The sequence below is a fragment of the Sipha flava genome, unplaced genomic scaffold, assembly GCF_003268045.1.
Source record: "Sipha flava isolate LNK unplaced genomic scaffold, YSA_version1 269_pilon_pilon, whole genome shotgun sequence".
Taxonomy (NCBI): domain Eukaryota; kingdom Metazoa; phylum Arthropoda; class Insecta; order Hemiptera; family Aphididae; genus Sipha; species Sipha flava.
This window is the reverse complement of record NW_020272933.1, coordinates 444720-467319: the sequence shown is the minus strand read 5'-3', so window position 1 is coordinate 467319 and position 22600 is coordinate 444720. Positions and strand designations below refer to the sequence as shown.

The 22600-nt window shown below is 26.2% G+C and overlaps 2 protein-coding genes across 2 annotated transcripts; one reads left to right on the top strand and one right to left on the bottom strand.

Annotated features, from left to right (window-relative positions):
• Positions 1-2632: 2632 nt before the first annotated feature.
• On the bottom strand, positions 2633-5709 carry LOC112685185 (26S proteasome regulatory subunit 7). The gene is made up of 8 exons (XM_025556990.1): positions 5496-5709; positions 5052-5089; positions 4791-4964; positions 4569-4708; positions 4340-4508; positions 4111-4275; positions 3624-4011; positions 2633-2822 (listed from the first exon to the last, which is right to left on the bottom strand). The coding sequence occupies exons 1-8, from the start codon at positions 5569-5571 to the stop codon at positions 2665-2667; spliced, it is 1308 nt and encodes a 435-aa protein (XP_025412775.1). The 5' UTR covers positions 5572-5709; the 3' UTR covers positions 2633-2664.
• A 594-nt stretch (positions 5710-6303) lies between these two features.
• LOC112685184 (band 4.1-like protein 5) lies at positions 6304-14327 on the top strand. The gene is made up of 15 exons (XM_025556989.1): positions 6304-6456; positions 7509-7613; positions 8570-8612; positions 8675-8851; positions 8926-9134; positions 9258-9346; positions 9428-9667; positions 9731-9850; positions 9927-10069; positions 10165-10278; positions 10339-10455; positions 11512-11608; positions 11666-11729; positions 11888-12352; positions 14208-14327. The coding sequence occupies exons 1-15, from the start codon at positions 6304-6306 to the stop codon at positions 14325-14327; spliced, it is 2256 nt and encodes a 751-aa protein (XP_025412774.1).
• Positions 14328-22600: the final 8273 nt, after the last annotated feature.

The window sequence follows — 22600 nt, the reverse complement described above, 5'->3', positions numbered from 1 at the left end:
TTTTCTCATACTTTAAAATTCAAAGCGAAAAAACAGGTATAACTCAAATTCGGAACAGTATAGCAGTTTAAACTGCATCAATTTGTCAAAGCCTTCTACAATAATATCTTGTTCCATACTAATTGAAGATCCATCATAATTTCGGAAACATAAATGTTCTATTTTTTTAATAATTTTTTGTTGCTAAAGAACATGTACGACAATATTTATTTCTCACACCTACATAGATAGGCTTTTTGGTCTCTGCACCAATAATTAATCCTTATAAAATTCAAAAAAAAAGTAATTAACTGTAAGAAATTAAAAAAAAATTAACGAAATTGGATATCCGCCGTCATATTGACATGCAGATGGCAGCACACAACGACAATATAAATTAAAAATTACAAAATAAAACATGTCTACGCAAAATTACGATTACTCGTTTCCTATTGATTTAAGAGATAAAATTCCTATTTTAAAATCTAAAGTAGATCCGTTTTTTAATTAACATAGTATTTTGTATACAATATTCTAACATTCAAAAATATTTTTTTTTACTTTTTTAAACAATAGTAACTTTTTATATATACGTTATTAAAAAAAAAGGATATGTCATTTTCTCCAAAATGTTATTAATTTAAGATCTTATAAAATGTGTTTTTGCTATTAAACTACTAGGAAACGAATAATCGTAATTTTGCGTAGGCATGTTTTTACACTAAAAATCGGGGGGTATCACGTCCTCTTAAACAAATATAAATAATACAAGTTTCTACTATTAATTTTGAATACGTTTAAATTTCATAGTACATCTATATCTATATTATTTATTATAAAGAGGTAAAGTCTGTGAGGTTGTAGGGGGTAATCTTTGGATCTACTGAACCGATTTTTAATATTATTTTACTAATAGAAAGCTACATTATTTGTGAGTGTCATAGTGTCTATATATTAACCCGAAAAATAAAAATAACTTTTCTTAGTAATCGGATTTACACCATGTCATAATCTATTGAGTGACATTTCTATTAAACGATTTTACAACACATCAATCTATTTAGAAATAAATTGCTTTATCAATAACGAAATTTTATATATTTATATTTTGTTGTCAGGAATGCAAATATTAACTGGTCCAGCCTAGCAAAATATGTATTTTTTTATTGTATCAGTTTAAAGTTGCAGTGGCATAGAGGAATTGTAAAGAATATAGAAGTGAATAATTTATTAATGACCTACCCCACCAATCGATTCAATGTTAGTATTCACTATACACCTTAAATTTTAAGGTTCATACAAATTTCACTGCTGTCTTCCAATAAACCTAATAATTTACCAATAAGTGACCAAGTCACATTCCACTATCAATCCCCTCTGGATTCTAGAAGCAATTGCTTCTGAAAATCATGATTCGCAACACCACTGTACAATGGTACTATAGTACCAGAAAGATGCAGTTTGTTATCTCATCTCAAACATCAGATTTCAACTATATACCATTTAAATATTATTAACATATGATTGATAAGTTTTGTATACACATTGATTTTGTTTAAAATATTATGCATAAGAAATAAAAGTATTGTTAATGGGTTATGATTTTTTATAGAAGTAACAAACCAAGAAATCTTGTATTTGATATTTATTTATTTATGTATTATAAACAGGAAATGACCCTATTGTGAAAACAGTAAATATGGTAGCTAATTATTAACCATCAAGCCGTAGAATGACATCTTATTTTCTTTATTTTCCAGGCTATATAAAAAAATTTTACACTTTCTTTGTAAATCAAAAAATCAAATAACAACACAAATATGAAAAGTTATAAAATAAAATCATTTTTTGATGTTTGTATATAATATATGTATCACATAGATTACCGGTTCTTAACCTGTGATCTGCTGCCCTCTAGGTATTTAAGATATTGATGTTGGGGGTTCGTGGCAGCCCTAACACATAACATATATCAATACGTGACATGAGTCCATTATTACAATATTGTTGGATGATTATTATTTTTTTTTTTATATATTTTTTATTAAATAATAGATAAATTTTATCTTTATACGGTGTTCAAAAACTTGTGTTTCAATCATCGTATTAAGCTAAAAAAAAATAAAATTTTAAGAATATTAAAAAAAAAATTAATTAAAAATTAAATTAATAACAATAATTACAAATATGTGTATATATGTTTTGTTTTGTCTACTAATGTAATTTATTATATAATATAATTAAAATTTTTGTTTTAATAACATGAAATGTTTTGTAAAAAAATGTATTGAAAAAAAAATTGGTAAGGTCCACAATTTCTAAAAATCTTTCATCAGGGGTCCATGATCGAAAAAAGGTTAAGAACCACTGAAATAAATAAACCATATTTAATGATTTTAAATGTAAATTGTAATACTCAATGAATATAGGCAGGATAAATCTGATTTATGATTGATATACTTTACAAACCATAAAAAATAAATATTGAACTGATTATTAAATAATTTGAAAAATCTATTTAAAAATAATAAACTTGTAGCTTATATTATAGTTACTGTGAATTTACATTAATTAATTTAATAAGTTATTTTGAAACATAACATTTATTCATGTTTACACAGTGTAAAATGAAAAGCAAAATTAGTATAAAGTATAAACCAAAATAAAAATTTAATTAATATTATACTAATTATATGTCATATAACGTGGAGTAGAAGAGAACTTAGCATATGATTTGATAACTTTATTTACAGCTTCTAGGAAATCCTTTTCAGTTGCTACTTTTCTACGAGCTCTGATAGCAAACATACCAGCCTCAGTACATACAGACCTTATTTCAGCTCCTAAAAACACATAAAAATGAAATTTTTGTTTTATGTCAAATAAACTAAATTAATTTCATCTATATTCAATATAACCTTAATAATTTTTCATGGAGTTATAAGCTGTAAATAAATTATTATTTTAATTTGAAATATTTTTTAATATGTAAATTGTATAACATTATAATGGAATTTTTAATAAAAATTAATTATGCCGACCAATAAGTAATTAAAATGCACAAAAAAGAGAAATAAAAGTAGCATAAGATAAAACCACATACAGTAGAACCCGTCTTGTCCAACACTGGTTGATTCGATCTAGTAGTATTATCAATATGAATACTTAAAATATATGTGCATTTGAATTTATCAATTTATAGTATGTAGCTAATTAAGATATATTTATAAAATTAATTGCCAGCTTACTATTTATCTATTTTTTATTTATTTTATTATTTATTTATTTAATTTAATATATGTATGTAATTTAAAATAATATTTAAAATAATTTAAATAATTTGATAACATTTTTTCTTCAAATGTTTTTATATTTTGATATCTGACCTTTTTCATGTTCCGACCACAACCCTAGTCCTGAAGGTGATGGATTAAAAGGGTTCTACTGTAATGAAAAAATATCTAATGATGAAAATGTCATACCAATAAATATACAACTGTGGTAAATATAGATAGATTAATCAGTATCATATGTATACTATTTTAAAAATTGCAAGATGGACGGTAAAAGCAGCAAAAAATTTGTGAAATAATGATGACCAATGAAAAATATTAATATATCAAATGTGAAATGAAAAACATTACCAGTGCTATTTGGACAAAGTCTAGCCAATAATTCAAAACGAATATCACGTTCAACACTCATAGCTCTAGCATGTATATTGAAAATATGAGTACGCCCTTCTAAATCAGGTAACCCAAATTCAACTTTTCTATCAAGACGTCCAGGTCGCATCAATGCTGGATCTAATGTATCAGGTCTATTTGTTGCCATCAAAACTTTGATGTTTCCTCTAGGATCAAATCCATCCAATTGATTAATAAGCTCCAACATAGTTCGTTGAACTTCATTATCACCACCAGCACCATCATCAAAACGAGCACCACCAATCGCATCAATTTCATCAAAGAATATTAAACATGCTTTCTTACTACGTGCCATCTCAAATAGTTCTCGTACCATACGTGCACCCTACAAATGTACAAATAATTTAAATTAAACAGTTCAAATAATAAATAAAAATATGTACATAATATTATAATGCAAAAATTATAAATATTATAATTTTACCTCTCCAACATATTTTTGAACTAATTCAGAACCAATTACTCGAATGAAACAAGCATCTGTACGATTAGCAACTGCTCTTGCACATAAAGTTTTACCGGTTCCAGGTGGTCCAAACAATAACACTCCTTTGGGAGGTTCAATTCCCAAGTTAACAAATTTTTCAGGCTAAATTAGATTTTAAATTAAAAAATTATACCACAATAAAAGATATAAATGGAAAAATACCAACGTGTAATAATGGAGTTTCGACAACTTCTCGTAGTTTATCTATCTGTTCTTTACATCCACCAACATCTGAATAAGTGACATCAGGCTTTTCTTCTACTTGCATCATAGTAACAGTTGGATCAATTTTGGGAGGTAAAGGAATATGTATTTGATACTTATTACGATCCACTCTATATAAAATTAGAATAAAAAAATTTAACATAATTTTAAAAATGCTGAACAATTATTACCCAACACGCATTCCTTCTTCAATGTCAGTTGGTGCAACAGAATCTGCGAGATCAACTACAAATTTTGCGAACTGTTTTACATTAATTATATACTTTGGATCATCTGAATCAGCATTTATTATTTTTGTACACCTTGCCACCTAATGACATTTTTTTTTTTTACAAATTTTCATTATTATTATTTTTTTTTTTTTTAATAAGAGTAATGAAAATAATATTAACCTGTAATGGTTGTTCATTTTGAAGAGTTTGTTTGTCGGCAGTTAAATCCCAAAATGCAGGAGGAGCTAACCCAGTATCTGATTCTTTGATTCCAGTTAATTCATTTATATGTTTTATGATACCTTGGATATCATCCTCTACATTTTTCACATTAATTGTCCATTGACCTTGGCCCTGTAAATATAAGAATTAAGTTTTATCAATAAATAATGTTAGTACAAATGAAATTTCTTATTCGATAAAATACTTTTAATAACTTACATAAGATTTTAGTAATGCAATATCTTCTTCATCCAATGCTGAAATCATAATATACATTTAAACAACTTAGACCAAAGAAAATGTTAAACACAAAGAAGTTATTATATTTAAAAATTCATAATTTAAAAGAAATTCAAATTCTCAAGAAATTATACTAATTACAAAATCTTAATGACTATAACTTTCTAATGTTCCCATAAGCTTTAGAATTGTCCAGAATTCATTGTTTGTTCAAATATAATTTTTCTAATATCTAAAAAGTTGGAAACATTAGAATACCAAAACGTTCTATGACTTTAGATAAATGCATACTTATTATCAAAATATAATTTACAGACATTGGTAGAAATTAAATATTTGAATAATAAATAATTACTTATAAATAAATTGAAACGTCAATTAGAATGACAATTATTAAGATAAATAATATAATATATAACTTACATTTAATTTCCTTCTCTTCTTTTTCTGGTTCATCTTTTTTTGTCTTTCTCATTTCATCACCCAAATAATCAGGCATCTTGGAAGATTAATCTAACCGATCGAAAGACAGAATTCAATAACTAGTCGAGTACCTATTCAATTGATCTAGAGACAAAAGTTTAGTCGATGGATCAAAGAATTGACACACAGAATAATGATAAAGCTGTTTTCATTTTAAATGTAACTAAAATTATTTTAGGTTAATAATGGCTTCTCAAAATATATCTGCAAGAGCGCGATCTTTAAAATTAGTTCAGAACTATGCAAAACATGATTATGTTTTTTTTTATTGATAATAAAAACACTTATAGTATATATTTTGTACAATAATTATTTATTTATTGGTAATTATTTTCCGCAATTAGCAATTGTTTACATTCTTCTTCGACCCACCTTTTGATTATTACATTTTAGAACTCAATCCATCGGTCTATTTAGGAATTAAGATTTATTTTTCGGGTATTTTCTTGCTCGTAATCTATTACTTTTGTTGTATTTTTTTATTTTGCAATCACATAACGGTACCTCACCTTAGTGAGGCTAGTTTGGGTGAACACAAACACAACCTGATACGTTCATATTGAAGCGTACGTAAATAACAACCACTTGCGTTTCTATGTTCACGGGTAACTTGAAAATTGCATTTATTGTTTATTTCACCCTATCAGTTTAAATGTAAATACATTAAATTATCCATTTATTAAATTTTCTCATCTAATATATTGAACATGATTCTATTCTCGTGACATTGCCTTTCCATGCTATTGCAATGCTGCGGTTTTTGAGTAGAAAGCGGGGTCGGAATGATCCTAAAGCACGAAATATCAAAGCCGGGGCTGAACGGTTAAACCCTCCCAATAAGCATTGTATGCAATGTAGGGTTATGCTTTTAGATGGAACAGACCTATGCATTGAACTATCTGTAAGTAAATTATATAATATTTATATTTAACATTTTTTTTTTTGATAAATTTAAATAAATTTATTGTAAAAATTCCATGTTGAGTTCCTGCAACCTACCAAAACAGTTGTAAAAAGTAATCTGTTTAAGTATATTTTAAATAAAATTCAATAGGTTTAAAGTAAATAAACTTTGATATTTCACTGTACAATTTAAATATAAATATTCTGTCATTTAATAAAGCTTATTTACCTGTCTTCCACTAGGAAAATATATATTGTTGAATTTCTTATGTACATACATTTTACCTTATACATTTATAAATATAACTACTTTTTTGATAAATCCAAACAGTATAACTATAAATAATATACCTAACTAAACTATCTATCAATTATAACTTTATCATTTCAAATACAGGAATTTGAAGTTATATTTATTTAAATTATATAATATTTTTTTGTTTTTTTCTTTATTAGTTCTTAGAAATATTTTAATTTCTTTTAATTTCTATGCTAAAAAAAAATTTCAATAAGTATAATAATGTTTATCTTCATTTGATGGATTATTTTTTTTTAAATGAAAGATTTTCAATCACTTGTACTAAAATGGTTGATTGTAGTATATTATTATTAATTATTTGGTGTTTCATACATAATATATAATTAAGTCTTAAAATATAATATTCTAATTGTAATAACTTAAGATGCTGAAATATTTTACTTATCATTAAAAATGGGGTGTGCCACATTTACAAAAGTATTGAAAACTACTGCTCTAATTAATAATGTTATAAACAAATACCCAAAATGCAGTGGCTTAATTTATATAAATAAATAAATTATTATTAATTATACTTCTTCAATTATATTATGTTTGTACATCATTAATTTCCTTATATAACAAACTTAAAGTTTTGGAATATAGCTATTAAGATTAAAATATCAGAAATTACAATATTACTTTATTTATAGATGCTCAGCCTAATGTTTTTTATTTTGTTAAAAGTGATTAATTAAATCCTTTGGAATTATATTTAATATTTTATAATCACAACTTGGCTTATTTTTCAGAAAAAAGCTGTTGGTAGTGATTTATATGAACAAGTATTTTATTCATTGGATTTGATTGAAAAAGATTATTTCGGTTTACAGTTTACCGATGCAAATCATGTGCAGGTATATATAATATAAATACTATTATTGATATTTTTTTCTAAAATTAGTATAGTATAAAAGCTAATACTACAATTGAACTAAGTGTTTTTTTTTCTTTTTCGAATTTTATTATTAACATAAATTTCAGATTAATAACAAAAAAATATTAAATAATATATATAGTAAAACGCTGACTATGTAGACTAATTAATGTCAAGAGTGATCTTGATGATTGATCTATGATACATTAAAAGTTATATAATTTTATAAATATAATGTATATATTTATTATTTATAAGTAGAATAATTTAAAATGTGTAATAATAAACAAAGAATTTAATTATAGTATTTAACTGATTTAGCTGAAAGGGAAATAGCTAAATAAGCTAACTAAAAGGATAATTATAAGGAATCATTTTTATCTATACCTGTACATATGTATGTATTTTTATGTGTACATATATATATATTCTTACATAATACTTGAATAATAAAATGGTGGATATTTAATCTATTATTTAGAAATATGATTACGATTTACGAGTTATTAAAAGATCAAATTTTCATTTTCATTTAATTGTCATTTGGATAATTGGGATTCCATTGATTTAAAATTTACTTAAACCAAAAAAATGTATTTTGATTTAAATTAGTTTTATTCACAATTTATTTTAATTCAATTTCATTATATTATCTCAAATTAAATTAAGTTGCAAAGATTAATGTTTTAAATTAAAAAAACACTGATAGAGTAAACATTTTAAGTAGATTTAACAAATTACATTTTGATTAAACATATACTTAGAATACATTGTAAATTAACAGACAATCAGTAAAATATATTAATTAATTAATATAATTTAAATTTTATTGATAATCTGATTTTTATTTTTTTTTTTAATTGACAAATTATTTTGTGTAGATACATGTCTTATATTTTTAACTAAAAATGGAATTGAATTTTTTATTTTCTTTAGCATTGGCTTGATCCTACAAAAGCAATAAAAAAACAAGTTAGAAGTAAGTTGTAATTAATTTATTACTTTAAAACTATAAATAATTTATTATTGTTTTTATATTAGTTGGACCACCATATACATTTCGACTACGTGTAAAATTTTATTCTTCCGAACCAAATATGCTGAGAGAAGAATTAACCCGATATCAGTTTTTTCTTCAACTTAAATTAGATATTCTTGAAGGACGTCTTGAATGTCCTCAAAATACTTGTATTGAATTAGCAGCTTTAGCTCTACAATGTATGATTTATACTACATGTTAAAAATATTACATTTAATTATGTTTCTAGTTCAATATGTTTTAACTTTTTCAGCTGAACTTGGTGATTATGATGAAACTTGTCATACACCTGCTGTTATATCAGAATTTAGATTTGTACCAAATCAAACTGAAGATATGGAAATACAAATAGTAGAAGAGTTCAAAAAATGTAAAAGTTTAACTCCAGCTCAAGCAGAAACTAGTTATTTAAACAAAGTAAAATGGTTAGAAATGTATGGAGTTGATAATCATACTGTTTTAGTAAGTATAATAATATTACTCCTAAATCCTATCAATGTATAATATATAATCAAAATACTTTTTAACAATATTTTTATTCCCATGTATTATATAAATTATTAAAATGTATAAATATATATTTAGGGTAAAGATGGATGTGAATATGCCCTTGGTTTAACACCAACTGGCATTTTAGTTTTTGAAGGTCTTCAAAAAATTGGTCTCTTTTTTTGGTATGATATGATTTATAAATAAAAATATATTAAGACAAGATTCAAATTTGTAATTATTTAAAAATAAATGTTGTTATTTAGGCCAAAAATTGGTAAACTGGATTTCAAAAAGAAAAAATTGACGTTAGTTGTTGTAGAAGATGATGATCAAGGACGTGAGCAAGAGCATACTTTTGTATTCCGGTTACATAATGAAAAAGCATGTAAACATTTATGGAAATGTGCAGTTGAACATCATGCATTTTTTAGACTTAGAGCTCCTGTTAAAGGTCCATCAGCTAGACAAAATTTTTTCAGAATGGGTTCAAGGTTTAGATATAGGTAAATAAATAAAAATTTAGTTTTCTGAATACAAAATTAACCTTTTTTTATTATTCAAATAAGTGGTAAAACTGAGTTCCAAACAACTCAGTTAAATAGAGCAAGAAGAACAGTTCAATTTGAAAGAAGGCCAAGTCAAAGATATGCAAGAAGACAGTCACATGTTCTAAGAGAACGACAAAAGTATGTTAAAATAAATTTATTATTTTTATACATACAATAATACTAATTTTAACATGGTGTTTTATTATTATTTTAGAGATAAAACCGACAAATCTAAATCAACTGATGAGAATGATAAAGTTGAAAAATTAAACATCATGGATAAACCTCCTACTCCAATTTTAGATTCTAAAGATATTCATCTTGAACCTACATCTTCATTGACTTCAAATTCTTCTGGTAAATATTTTTTAGAGTGTAATAAATTCTTTAAATAGTAGTTTATGAATACAAAACATATTATGTTTTTATATCTTTATACTATTATATTACAGATATTGCTGAAGATAGGTTAGACTCATTATTAAAGAGTTTAAACAAAGACACTCCTTTAGTAAATAACAATATAAATGAATCAAATTCAATTGATAAAATAAATAAAATTGATGGTATAGTATTTTTATCGGGCACAATTATATATATACTAAAACGTTAATTTATTTCATTAGATTTTGGCAAAGATCAAAACCATCCCGCATCTCCTTTACCTAACAATCGAACCATTTCATTTAATAATACTCCAAGACCAATTCCTAAAGAACAATTGAAATGCAATATTTTAAAAGGTAATATCATAGAATATATTTATTTTATAATAATATATATTTAACATGTACTAATTTATGATTATTAGATTTTTAATATATATATATATTATATATATATAAAGAATTTTGATTATCTGCCATAATAAGTGAGACTAAAGTAGATCATCAAAAAACTTTATACAGCTTGTATAATATTAATAATTATATTTAACCTTTTAATTTAACTGTAACAATTTATAAAACTTAAAAAATATGACTTGAGTTATATTGAAGTATCATTTTTTTCATCATATTTTTTAAATATTTCTATTATATTTACTTCTTTAATTATGTATAATAATTCAAAATTATTTGGACAAGTTTGAAAATACATTTTTTGTGTAATGGTGGAAATAAATTTTCAAGTTTCCATTGCAGGTTCAAAAATATATTCTGATTAATGGGCTGAATTTAGGTGTCTCACAAGCCAAGGTTTTATTCATAAAACAGTAAATCATCAAATCTTATATGTTGATGAAAATACTAAAGCCTTGAGTTGAGAGATCATGGTTGGACGTAAAAATGAAATTATTGAAGAAAATTTCTCTTCATCATTTGTAGTCTCATTTTGATAACTCTTGCTATCTACTTTACCGTTAAGACAGTCCTGATCTTTTTCTCGCCTTGTTGGAAGACATTCAAAAGGTTTATCAACAATAAAATTAAATATAATTAAAACGATGTATTGTAGAGCCTATGCTGAATTAAAAACTTGTTGTTAGAGCGTGTACTGAAGTGGCACTCAATAATTTAAAACTAATAAAATTACATTTTATATAAGTATATACATACAAATAATACACTCTAAAAACATGTTAAAATAAAATTCCATGCTATGGATAAATGATACCAACTAAGTATATTATATACTTAACTGTATTTCAATTAATAATGTTAATACAAATTACAACTACAATAACAATATATGTATTATTTTATTATTTAATTTTTATTAACTAATATTTTTTGCCTAAGCCATATGCAATAAAAAAAAAAAAAAAATTAATAATGTGAGTGTTAATTATATTTTTCTAGCCAAAGTTGAAGAAGAAATGAGAAAATCTCCTTTATCCATGTTTGATCCATTATCTAAAGTAATCAACTCTCAAGATAATAATTTATTACATAATGGGTAACTATTTTATTTAATAAATTATTTCATATATTACTTTCTTAATATTTATTTTAGAGAATGTAACCTAAGTTCTAAATCTAGTTTGTCTGGTAAAGAACAAGCAACATTTGTGTCTGTTGTAAGTATATATTTCACAATTAAATAATTAGATTTGTTGTGTTCCTTATTTTTTATGTTTTACGTATATATAGAATTATTTATTTTAATTGATGCTATTATTTTTATTGTTTTTTATTATTATTTTTTTTTTCGGCTTCTTGCTTGGTGTTTAAAAAGGGTGGAGATAAGCTGACTTTATCACTTAATGGTGGTATTGCAGCAACAGAAGAAACTAAGCAATCATTGGATGATCAATCTTTATCTGAAACTTCTGTATCTAAAGAAGACCGTAAAAGATGTGCTACTCCAGTAACAGTTACTCATTTCTCTTTTGGTGAATGTGGTAAATTAGAACAAAGAGTGATTTCTCCTGAGAGAAGTCCTACAGAAAGTATGTCAAGTATTTTGTCCTTACCATTTAATGCCACTTCTCCAACTAGCCCTCGCAATCCTTTTTCGGCAAATCCATTTACTGGAGATTCCCAGACAATGACTAATCCATTCTTATCACCATTATCAAATCCATTTTCTGATAATAGTATAAAAAAAGATTCTACTAATGGTGTTGTGGTTTCTGTTGTTGAATCAACTGATACAAATGGTATTGCAAATTCTGATACTAAAATTGCCCAAAAAATGCAGGTATGTTATTTATCTATATTTGCTTGCATAGTGTTAATGTGATATTGTAGTATTGTTATGAAAGTATATATTAAGCATATTAACATCCCCAATGAAGAGTGTCGTAACTCACTTTTACAAAATGTTCAGGAAAGACAATATAAACATTCAAAATTAAAATCTTATTCCAGTTTTCAAAAATTGTAAATCTAAAAATTATTTTTGTAATCTTTCAGGTTCTTTCTTAAAATCCAGTTATTCTGTTTTCAGGTAACTCTATTTTTTGACAATAAATAAATAGGTTAAAAAAAATTATGAGTTATGACTATTTTTGTTGGAATAAATAACATAAAAATAAAAACGTAAGTCAAGTTTCGACTATTTTCGTTGAAAAATAAATTAAAAAATAAGTCAAGACGTAATAAACATAATGTCTTGTTAATTAAAATAATATATATTATGACAACTCAATATAATTATAATATATATGATATTTTATAATATACATAAGTCATAAACCAATATATTGTATATAATTTAAAATAAAGAAAGTAGGCAGATTTGGAATATGGTATATAATTTATTAGAGTTTTAACTATCTGAGAAATTTTAATAATACTTATGCTTTTTTCGCAGCCATTAATTATAATATTATTCATTGTGTATTTCATCGCAAAAGTAAAATAAATAAAATATTGTTAATAATTCCAACAATTAATAACATAATATCTCAATATTGAATTTAATAATGTTAAATTATAAAACTTTCATTACTTATTATCAATAATTATTGTGATTGATTATGCTAAAAGCTAAAACTCGCAAAGTTAAGCAAGCAGAAATCCAAAATTAGAATATTATAAATTATAATATTCGAATTACCATAGTTTTCGTTGGTAATCTTGTTTAAATTTAGTGGTAACTCATGATAAAACTTTTTTCGCGGGAAATCAGCATTTTAATATCTTATAATATCTTCGGTTATAGTTGGAGGAACTGTTATTCTACTGAGGACTGTTTTCGTGGTTTTAAAGAAAAAATTGCGCTAATAGATGGCGTAGCTAACTCAAACAAAAAAAAAAATTAGTTACGACACTCTTCATTGAGGACGTCGATATACCTAATCAATTATACTAAATTTAAATTAATTTTTATATTGTTAATGCTTACTTGTTTTAGAAAAATTTAAGTAATTGATTATTAACCATACATTGTAAATAATACCCATTGCTATACATTATGATAAAATAATTGTTCATATATAGGTCGTATATATTTTATAATAAGCTTATATCATAATGAGTTATTTCTTGGTCAATTTTTGAGGAAGTTATAATTTTGATTATTATATTTATAATTATGAGTATTATAATGCCTATGTACAACTTGTATAGAATGAACTTAAAAATAAAATGTAGAAACTACTAAATACTGTTAATAATTAAAAAAAAAACCTTATTAATGGTTTAATTTAATAAGAAAAATTTAATTCCCCTAAGAAACATAATTTTATTTTTAAATAGTTTTAAAAAGTGTAGGATGTGTTTTTACTAAAATTTAAAAATTAATCATTGTAAGTTATAGTTTAATTACTATCACTTCTGTAAAAATGTACATAAAGCATTTAAAAACGATTACCTTTTATATATTTGTTCTTAAAATATCTTCTTATGAAAAATATCATTTTTACATGATAATATAAAAACTTTAATGTTATACTTATAAAAAATTATTTTTCACTTAAAGTATATTTTTTTATTTTATTTCTAACAGTTATTTATACATTATAATTTTTAATGAAGCCTAATTTAAATTTGTATATTTATTTTATATTATAATTTTTATTTTTATCTTAAATAATTTTTTTGTTTTTTAGGAACCTGCTAAGGTGAAGGCTTTAAATCAAATTTCACCGTGGTTAGTGAGTAGTGGTACTGAGCCTTCATCAGGGCCCAAAATAATAACCAGAAAATCTGTAATCACTACTCAACTTTAAGAGTGTCATTTATATTGGTACTTTACACTATTAAATACTTTATTAAAAACTTAAATTATTGTTTAGTACTTAATTTGATATTTATTTAAACATATAGTTATACACAAAATCTTATGTTAGGCATCACAAATTTTTCCTTGAATGCAATATTTTAACATTATTTAATTTGATCTCTGTTCTTTTATGAGTTAAAAGAAATTTATAATTAAAATTTAAAACAAATGTTATTGATTTTCTTAAGTTTTCAAAAAAAAAAAAAATAAGTTTCAATTTTAGATATTTTTATATAACTATTAGTCACTATTTTTTGTATATGATCGAAGTAATATATACTACATATATATATAAAATAAATAAATACATATTCCTTCCCTTGAACAACACTGTTTCTTAAATTTTGAGTAATGAATTTATTAATTAATTATTATGATTTAAATGATTTATGTAATCAATATTATTTGTACATGATTCAGACTGAAAATTATATTATTGATATACGATAATTATATAATGAACACATTTTTTTTTTTTTTTTGTTGTTTGTCATCTCAACCCTACTTTTTTTGCTTATATTTCATTAAATGTATTTATCAAGGCTCAATATAGTTTGCCCTATGAATTATTAATTTACTATTTATTAAAAATATGTTTACTATTTTTATTATTATAATTTCGTATGGCGACTATTTTTATTACATGCATATAATACATTTTAGTTGTTATGAACAAAACTGAATTAATGAAGTGCCTTTATCGTTGTATTCTCTTATATTGTTACTCTTTTCTTTTGCATATTTAATTCCAATATTTATTATTGATATTAAATTGTTTAGTAATATTAAATATAATTTTTTTTTTTATTAGTTAATTCAAACATCTATTTCATAATAAGATAATTTTAATATAAAATAAATGTATTTATTTTTTGTTAATGTACAACTTTTCAAAATATTTTTTAAATTTGATAAATAAATTAAATGTTACGTAATTCTATATTTTTAAAATTGTTGAAAAATCATTAGTGTGTATATTTTTATATATTGCACTTAGTGAATTTAGTGTTGAACACATTTGCCTTTTACTTGTGATACTTTATAATTATAATGCAGTATTAAATTGTTATTTTTTTTTTATTTTTTTAATTGCAGTATGACAAAATACAATTAAAAAACATAATTAAATATTTTGTTTTAATTTAGTGTCTACCGTCCTAGTGTAATTTAGTATTCATATCTATATATATTTAATTATTGTAAGTTTTATACTGATTGTGCCATAGTTTATAGGTGTTGTATATAACAGTTATGATAATATAAATATTGTGAATGTTCTAATATGGCATTGATTACTGTTAAAACTTAATAAATATTGTTTGTGTTAATAGTTATATAATTTAAAATTTAAAATACTTTTATATTTTAAAAAAATTTAATAACGATATTATTGAAGAATAAGTTATTTTAAATATTTAAGTTAACTTGAATTTCTAATTTATTTAAAAATAATAGACATTTATGCCATTTTAGAACTAAAAAAAACAAAATATACACATTTTTATTTTTATTTATAATTTATGTTGTGAAATCTATTAGGTCATTAAGTTATAAACAATTTAATTTTAATGTATTTTAAACATAGTTGAAAACCGTCCATTGATAATAAAAACATATATGTGATTACTAAGTTATTATTTATTTTTATTTTTAATAGTATGTTCATATTTTACTACCTAAAAAATGGTCCATCAATAATTTGTCAAAATGCTTAAGTTAGGTTTTTCAAGAGGTGTCACTGGAAATTTTAATATCTGGTTTAATATGGTTTCATCGGTTTCTTTTTACAAAATTGTAAAAAATGAATCATTAAACCCATTTTTTACTATAACAAAATAAATAAAAATGTGATAATTTTATTATAGTCAGATTATAATTTTGCCTCATTAAATATAGACAAGATAGTAATACGACTAAAAATCTCTTCTGTGAAACTTTGGAATAATGAAGTAAAACTGGTAATATTAACAAGTTATTGAATATAATTTACTTGGTAATAATTGTTTTTTTTTTTTAAGAAGCATTTTTAAGTCACCATTAATGAGAACCATAATGTTTTTATAGGCATTCCGCAAATAAAGTTTTTCACAGGTATTCTATACTTTCAAAATTATAGCAACTTAAATATTACACTATGTTTACATCTATTTTAATAATATAAAAATTAAGTTGTAACAACAGTTCCGGTTCACGATTCACACGTCTTTATTTTATCTCCGTTAAAATTCGTTGTTATTCTCGTTCTTTGCAACTGTTTCGGTTCAAATTAATACGTACAAATTGCTATCATTAAACTCTATTCTAATTAGTAACTTAATTTGAACTTGTAAGTACGTCGTTCCCGTAGAGCTTACAAAATGTGTTTTTTTTTTTACTTATGTTAATAAAGCGGCTAGTACGTTATCTAAAGGTGCGTTTACATTAGAGCCCGAAAACGAACGAACGCAAGTGAATGCTACCGAACGATCCAATGTAAACGGTTGCTGCCATAAGCGCAGTTTCAACTTTTGACTTGGGGTTGCTGAATATATTAAGGGTAAATAGACCCGTGGGGTGTAAAGCCCCCCCCCCCACACCTTCCACCGATCACTACTATTCATATCTTACTTTATAATATTACTTCATAATCTGATTAAATTTTTTTGTCTTCATTATTACGGTCGACCTACCACAAATTTTAAGTAGGGGGGGGGGGTGACTTATAATAACATAATTCTAACAACATAATAATACATTTATTAATTTATTTTATTATACCTATACATCAATCAAAATAAATAACAAATTATAATTGTAATCTTTTACTGGTCTTAGCATATTCAATTAGTATATCCTCAGATTTAAGCTGATTTGATGCTTCTCTTTCAATGTTAATTATTACCAAATTGGAAAATCGCTCATCAAACAAATATTAAACATTTAATTCTAAAATACCAGTAATAATTTTTATTTTATAATTAACATGGTCATCTCATAATATATAATATTATTTAAATATAAAAAAAAATAAAACTGTACACATTTATAATATTATAACATTTTAAATTTGTAAATTTTTGGGGTGGCTACGGCTAAGTTTGGGGGGCTTAGTCCCCCACCCCACCCCAATTTGCGCCTAGGGTTGCGGACGAATGTCTAGCGAATATGCGTTCACATTCGTTTAGTAGCATTCGTTTGCATTCGTTCGTGTTCGGGCTCTAATGTAAATGCTTAAACCTGGTGTCACACTTGCGGAATATCCGCGGCAAAATTTTCGCGTTGTATAGACTGGTGTCACAATTGTGTTTTTTCCGTAGTGGAATTGGCGCCAAAATTTAATACTAAATTACTTGATACTACAGCTCAGTAGTAGTTTTAATACTTCAGTTTTATTTCATTTTTCATACAGAATAAACTGTTTGTCGTATTAAGATAATATAATATGGAACTATTAAAATTTTTAGACAACGTCGAGTTGGTATCTGTTCCGCTTGCTGCTGACACAGTTGAGCGACAACGTCTTTATTGGGTCCATCCACTCAATGCTCAGAGAATAACTTTGGATGAGTTCCACTGCTTATACTCTGACTTGAGGAAATATCCGGATCGTTTTTTTTAATTACTATCGTATGTCTATTAAATCATTTGACGAATTGGTGATTTTATTGAAACCACGTATATCTGAAACGAACTCCACATTCAGAGAAACTATTGCCATTGAAGAACGGCTGATAGTTACATTAAGGTAATATAATAATTTTTATTTAAAAAAGTTTGCAAATGAATAATTTTATTTCGATTTATAGACAAAAAAATAAATAAATAAATAAAAAATTAAGAATGTCCATAGAAAGTTCAAAACGAGTCAAAATATTTTAAACATTTTATCAAGTACAGGAATTGATAAAATAAACACATAAATATAAAATTAAAATTAATTAATTTTGTGTAAATTTTATGAATCTATAGGTAATATTATTCGTTTTTGAATTACAACAGAATAAAAAAATCGCTACATGGGACTATTACTATTACTATATTTCTTGTAGTTTAAATCCTATAAACATGGATTTGACTGCACTTCAGAAATTAATAATTCAACGTCTAATATGATGATGATGCTCGTTGAAGAATTAATAATCAAATGATGATTAAAATAAAATATTATGATTCCGCTACAAACATGATATGGGTAACCCAAAAGAACATGTTTGGATTTATTTTGGTGTCCGTCGCGGAAATAAATCCCGCGGAATAATGGCGACGTGTAGAGGTTTTTTTTCTGTGCGGAAATTCCGCTGTAATGTGTCCAGTAGTAATTAATTATATGAATTTCGATATTGCAGAACTTCCGCTGCGGATATTTTGCAAGTGTGATACCGGCCTAACAGTCGCCACTCGTCGCGTGATCCATAGATAACGTGTTGCGTTATAGCGGTATTGCGTGCGTTGTCCGGCGGTCTGTGACCTTTGCTCACCTAAGATATACCGTATACTTCAAATACAAATCGTGTACAAACGAAAACAACCCAATCTAATACGGATAAAGGTAAAAATAAAAACAGCACTATACAACCTGCTCGTTTAACAAATCCGACGTATTCTAACCTAAGTCCCATAATTAATTCTGAACGTAGTTTTCAGAGTGGTAATATGAACAATCCTACAGATGGCGAATAGATTATGCATAAACCTTCAAAAAATTCCAAAAAGATTGTTTCAAGTTCTTCATCTGATGCTTCTCATTCGAAAACCCCTCCTCCGTTAAACAAAAATTTATTTACTACATGCAACTGTTTTGAAGCGCTAAATCAAAATCAAAATGATACACCAGACATAGATCTCGGCACAACCTTTGACCAAAAGCAACCAAATGATGCTATCCACATCAAACTCCTCCCCCGATATTCATAAAATGTATCTTAAACTTTCCAAACTTCTGCTCAGCTTTTATAGAGCTAATTGGTGTCAACCATTTCTTTTGCAAATCTACCGGCGACCAATAAATCCAAACTTCAAACTCGGAATCTTATAGAATACTTATTCACTACATTAAAGAAAGCAATGCTGAATACCATATCTATCAATTACGTGAAGATAAACCTACACGTGTTGTATTCGTCATATTCATCCATCAACACCTACAGATATTATAAAAAACTGAGCTTGAAGCCCGTCTCTTTGAGTTAAGACTGGTTAAAACGTTCTTCACAAGGCCACCAAAAGTCCACTTCCGTTGTTCTTTGTCAATTTGGAACCAACTGCTCACTCAAATGATATATACCAGCTCTCCTTTCTCCTACATACTAAAATAAAAATAGAAGAGCCCTACAAACCAAAGTGTTCAGTCAATGCATTAACTGCCAGGAGTATGGTCATACTGAAGCATACTGTGGCTATCACTCCCGTTGTGTCAGATGTGGTGCTTAACATCAGTCTTCTACATAGGCGTAGGGTGATCAAATATATTGGGAGGGGGCTGCAAAAACAACAATAATAATAATAAAAAAAAAAAAAAAACACTAAACTAAATTAAAATAAGACTACTCGACGAAATGAGCAAAAATAATACAAATAATTCTGGGGGGCTAATATTCGCACTGGGGTGCTAAGCCTCCCCAAGCCCCCCTCTATATACGCCTATGGTCTTCTACATGTCCAAACTCACGATCAGATCCACGAAAATGCGCACTATGTTCTGGAGATCACTTAGCAAGCTATAAAGGCTTATAATGCTCAGTATACGGAGATCTTTAACGCGGCAGAAAACAAACTACTAAAAGTAATTTTTTATCTGATAATATTAGAAATAAGACTACAAATGTAAGAGACAGCCACCCCATAATAAATTCTCATTCAAACCAACGCCCAAATAACTTAACCCTCTCATCTCTCTTCTTAATAAAGTAATAACTAAGCTACTTGATAAAATTTAAATATCTAGTTATATTACAAATAAATCTCTGTTAATCCTCCAATTAATTGCTAATGGCCTAAAAAAACCATATTAATGAACTCGAAATTGTACTTCACGATAAACGAAAAGATATTGCTCTTACAACAGAGACCCATTTCACCAAATATTCCTCCATCTTTATCCCAGATTATAAATTATTAAAAACAAATCATCCAGACAACACTGCGTATGGTGGAGTTGCTATTTTAATTAAATCGTCAATCATCTATCAATCTCTTCCAAATTTCTGTCAACCTTATTTGCAATCCTCTGCTATAAATATTAATTTAAATAACATCCCTATCACCATTGCCTCCTAAACACAAGATAACAAACCAAATTCTTACAGGCTAATTCAACACAATAAAACACAGTTTTACAGTCGGAGGTGACTAATGTAAAACACTTGTCATGGGGCTGTCGTATAAATAATCCGCGCGGACTAGTTCTCCAAAATGTTATCTCAACAAAATATCTCAAAGTTCTTGCTCCTTCTGAACCTACGTACTGGCTAACCTCATAACACACAAATCCTGATATCTTAGATATTTTTGTTGCTAAAATTCCTATTAACCTTTACTGAAAAACAGAAAACCTTCTCGAACCTAATTCTGATCACTCCTCAATTATGTTAACAGTAAGTGCTTCCCCACTAACACACCAGGAGTCTCCTAAATTATTCAATTCCTCTACTGACAAGTATAAATTCCATGATCTTGTTGATCAAAAAATTCGTCTGAATGTAAAACTTAAAACATCTGATGACATTGATCTTGCCGTAAACAATCTTACGAAACTTATACAGTTTGCGGCTTGGTCTTCAACAAGAAAACTTCAACCATCACCTCATCATCCACTAATTCTAGAATATATACGCAGTATTATTGTAGAAAAACGAAGAGCTAGAGCTTTGTATCAACGAACGCATCTTCCGTCTGATAAACAAAAATATAATAAATTAGCTAACTATCTCAAAAAAGTGCTGGTGAAACATAAGTCTGAGTCCCTTGTTAATTTTCTTTCTAATCTCTCTACTAAAAATGGTGGTCTTTGGAGAGAGACCAGAAAAATTTGTAATTTTAAATCTGCTAACCTTTAACCTACTAATTAAAAATCCAGATGGCAGCTATGTAATTTCTGACCACGACAAAGCTGAACTATTTAAAACGGATCTTCCTGATATTTTTCATCCTCACCCAGACATATTCTCACATACCACTATTAATACTGTTATTGATTATCTAAATTTTCCTTCACGTTCTTCGGCTGATCCTGTTAAACCCTTTACAACAAATTATATTAAATTTGCTATAAATCAATGCTCCCTTAAGAAATCCACAGGATTTAATCTTATAACAGCTGAAGTAGCTAGATGTCTACCTAAAAAAGCAATTGTTCATCTCTCCCATATTATTAACTCTGTTGTACGACTCTCTTACTTCCCAATCTTATGGAAATTTTCAATTTTCTACTATTATTTTGGTGCCCAAACCTAATAAGTCATCTGATTCAATTTCCTCTTTCCGTCCCATAAGCCTACTACCATTTTTTGCCAAAATTCTGGAAAAACTTTCACTGAAACGTTTACTTCCGAGTATTGTAGAAAAAAACATCATTCCCAATTCTCAATTTGGATTTCGCAGTTCCCACTCAACAATAAAACAAGTCCATAGAGTCGTCGATGCTATATTTGCTATATCTTACGCGTTAGAGAAAAAACTTTACTAGCAGTGCATATATATCAGGCGCGGATATAGGGGGGGGGGCATGGGAGCAATGGCCCCCCCAAATTTTTAAAAAAAAAAGGTCGGGGAAAAAATTATATGTATACATACTATATAATATATTAAAACAATATTTAAAATTATTCTTATAACATATTTTCTTTATTAGATTATAATGATTTGTAAAATTCATATTGGTTTCGATCGATTCTATTTATAGTTCTGTAATTTCTATTTTTTTATAATCGCATCGGCGTTGGCTAACGACGGCGTAGACCGTTCACGTTATCGTCGTTATCACACATACTACATTGACTATTTCTATTATTACAATATTGAATATAATAAAACATTATCATTTTCCTACGGAATACAAACAACGACACAGCGTTCAACGAGCAGTGAGAAAACAAGTGTATTTAAAAAATGGCAAGTAATTTGTATTTTGAATTTTAATACACTGTCATTGATTTGAATTAAAAACAGTGGCGGTTTTGGGGGTGAGGCAAGTGAGGCGCCGCCTAACCTACAATTTTAAGTAAAAAATACTATTAAAGTATA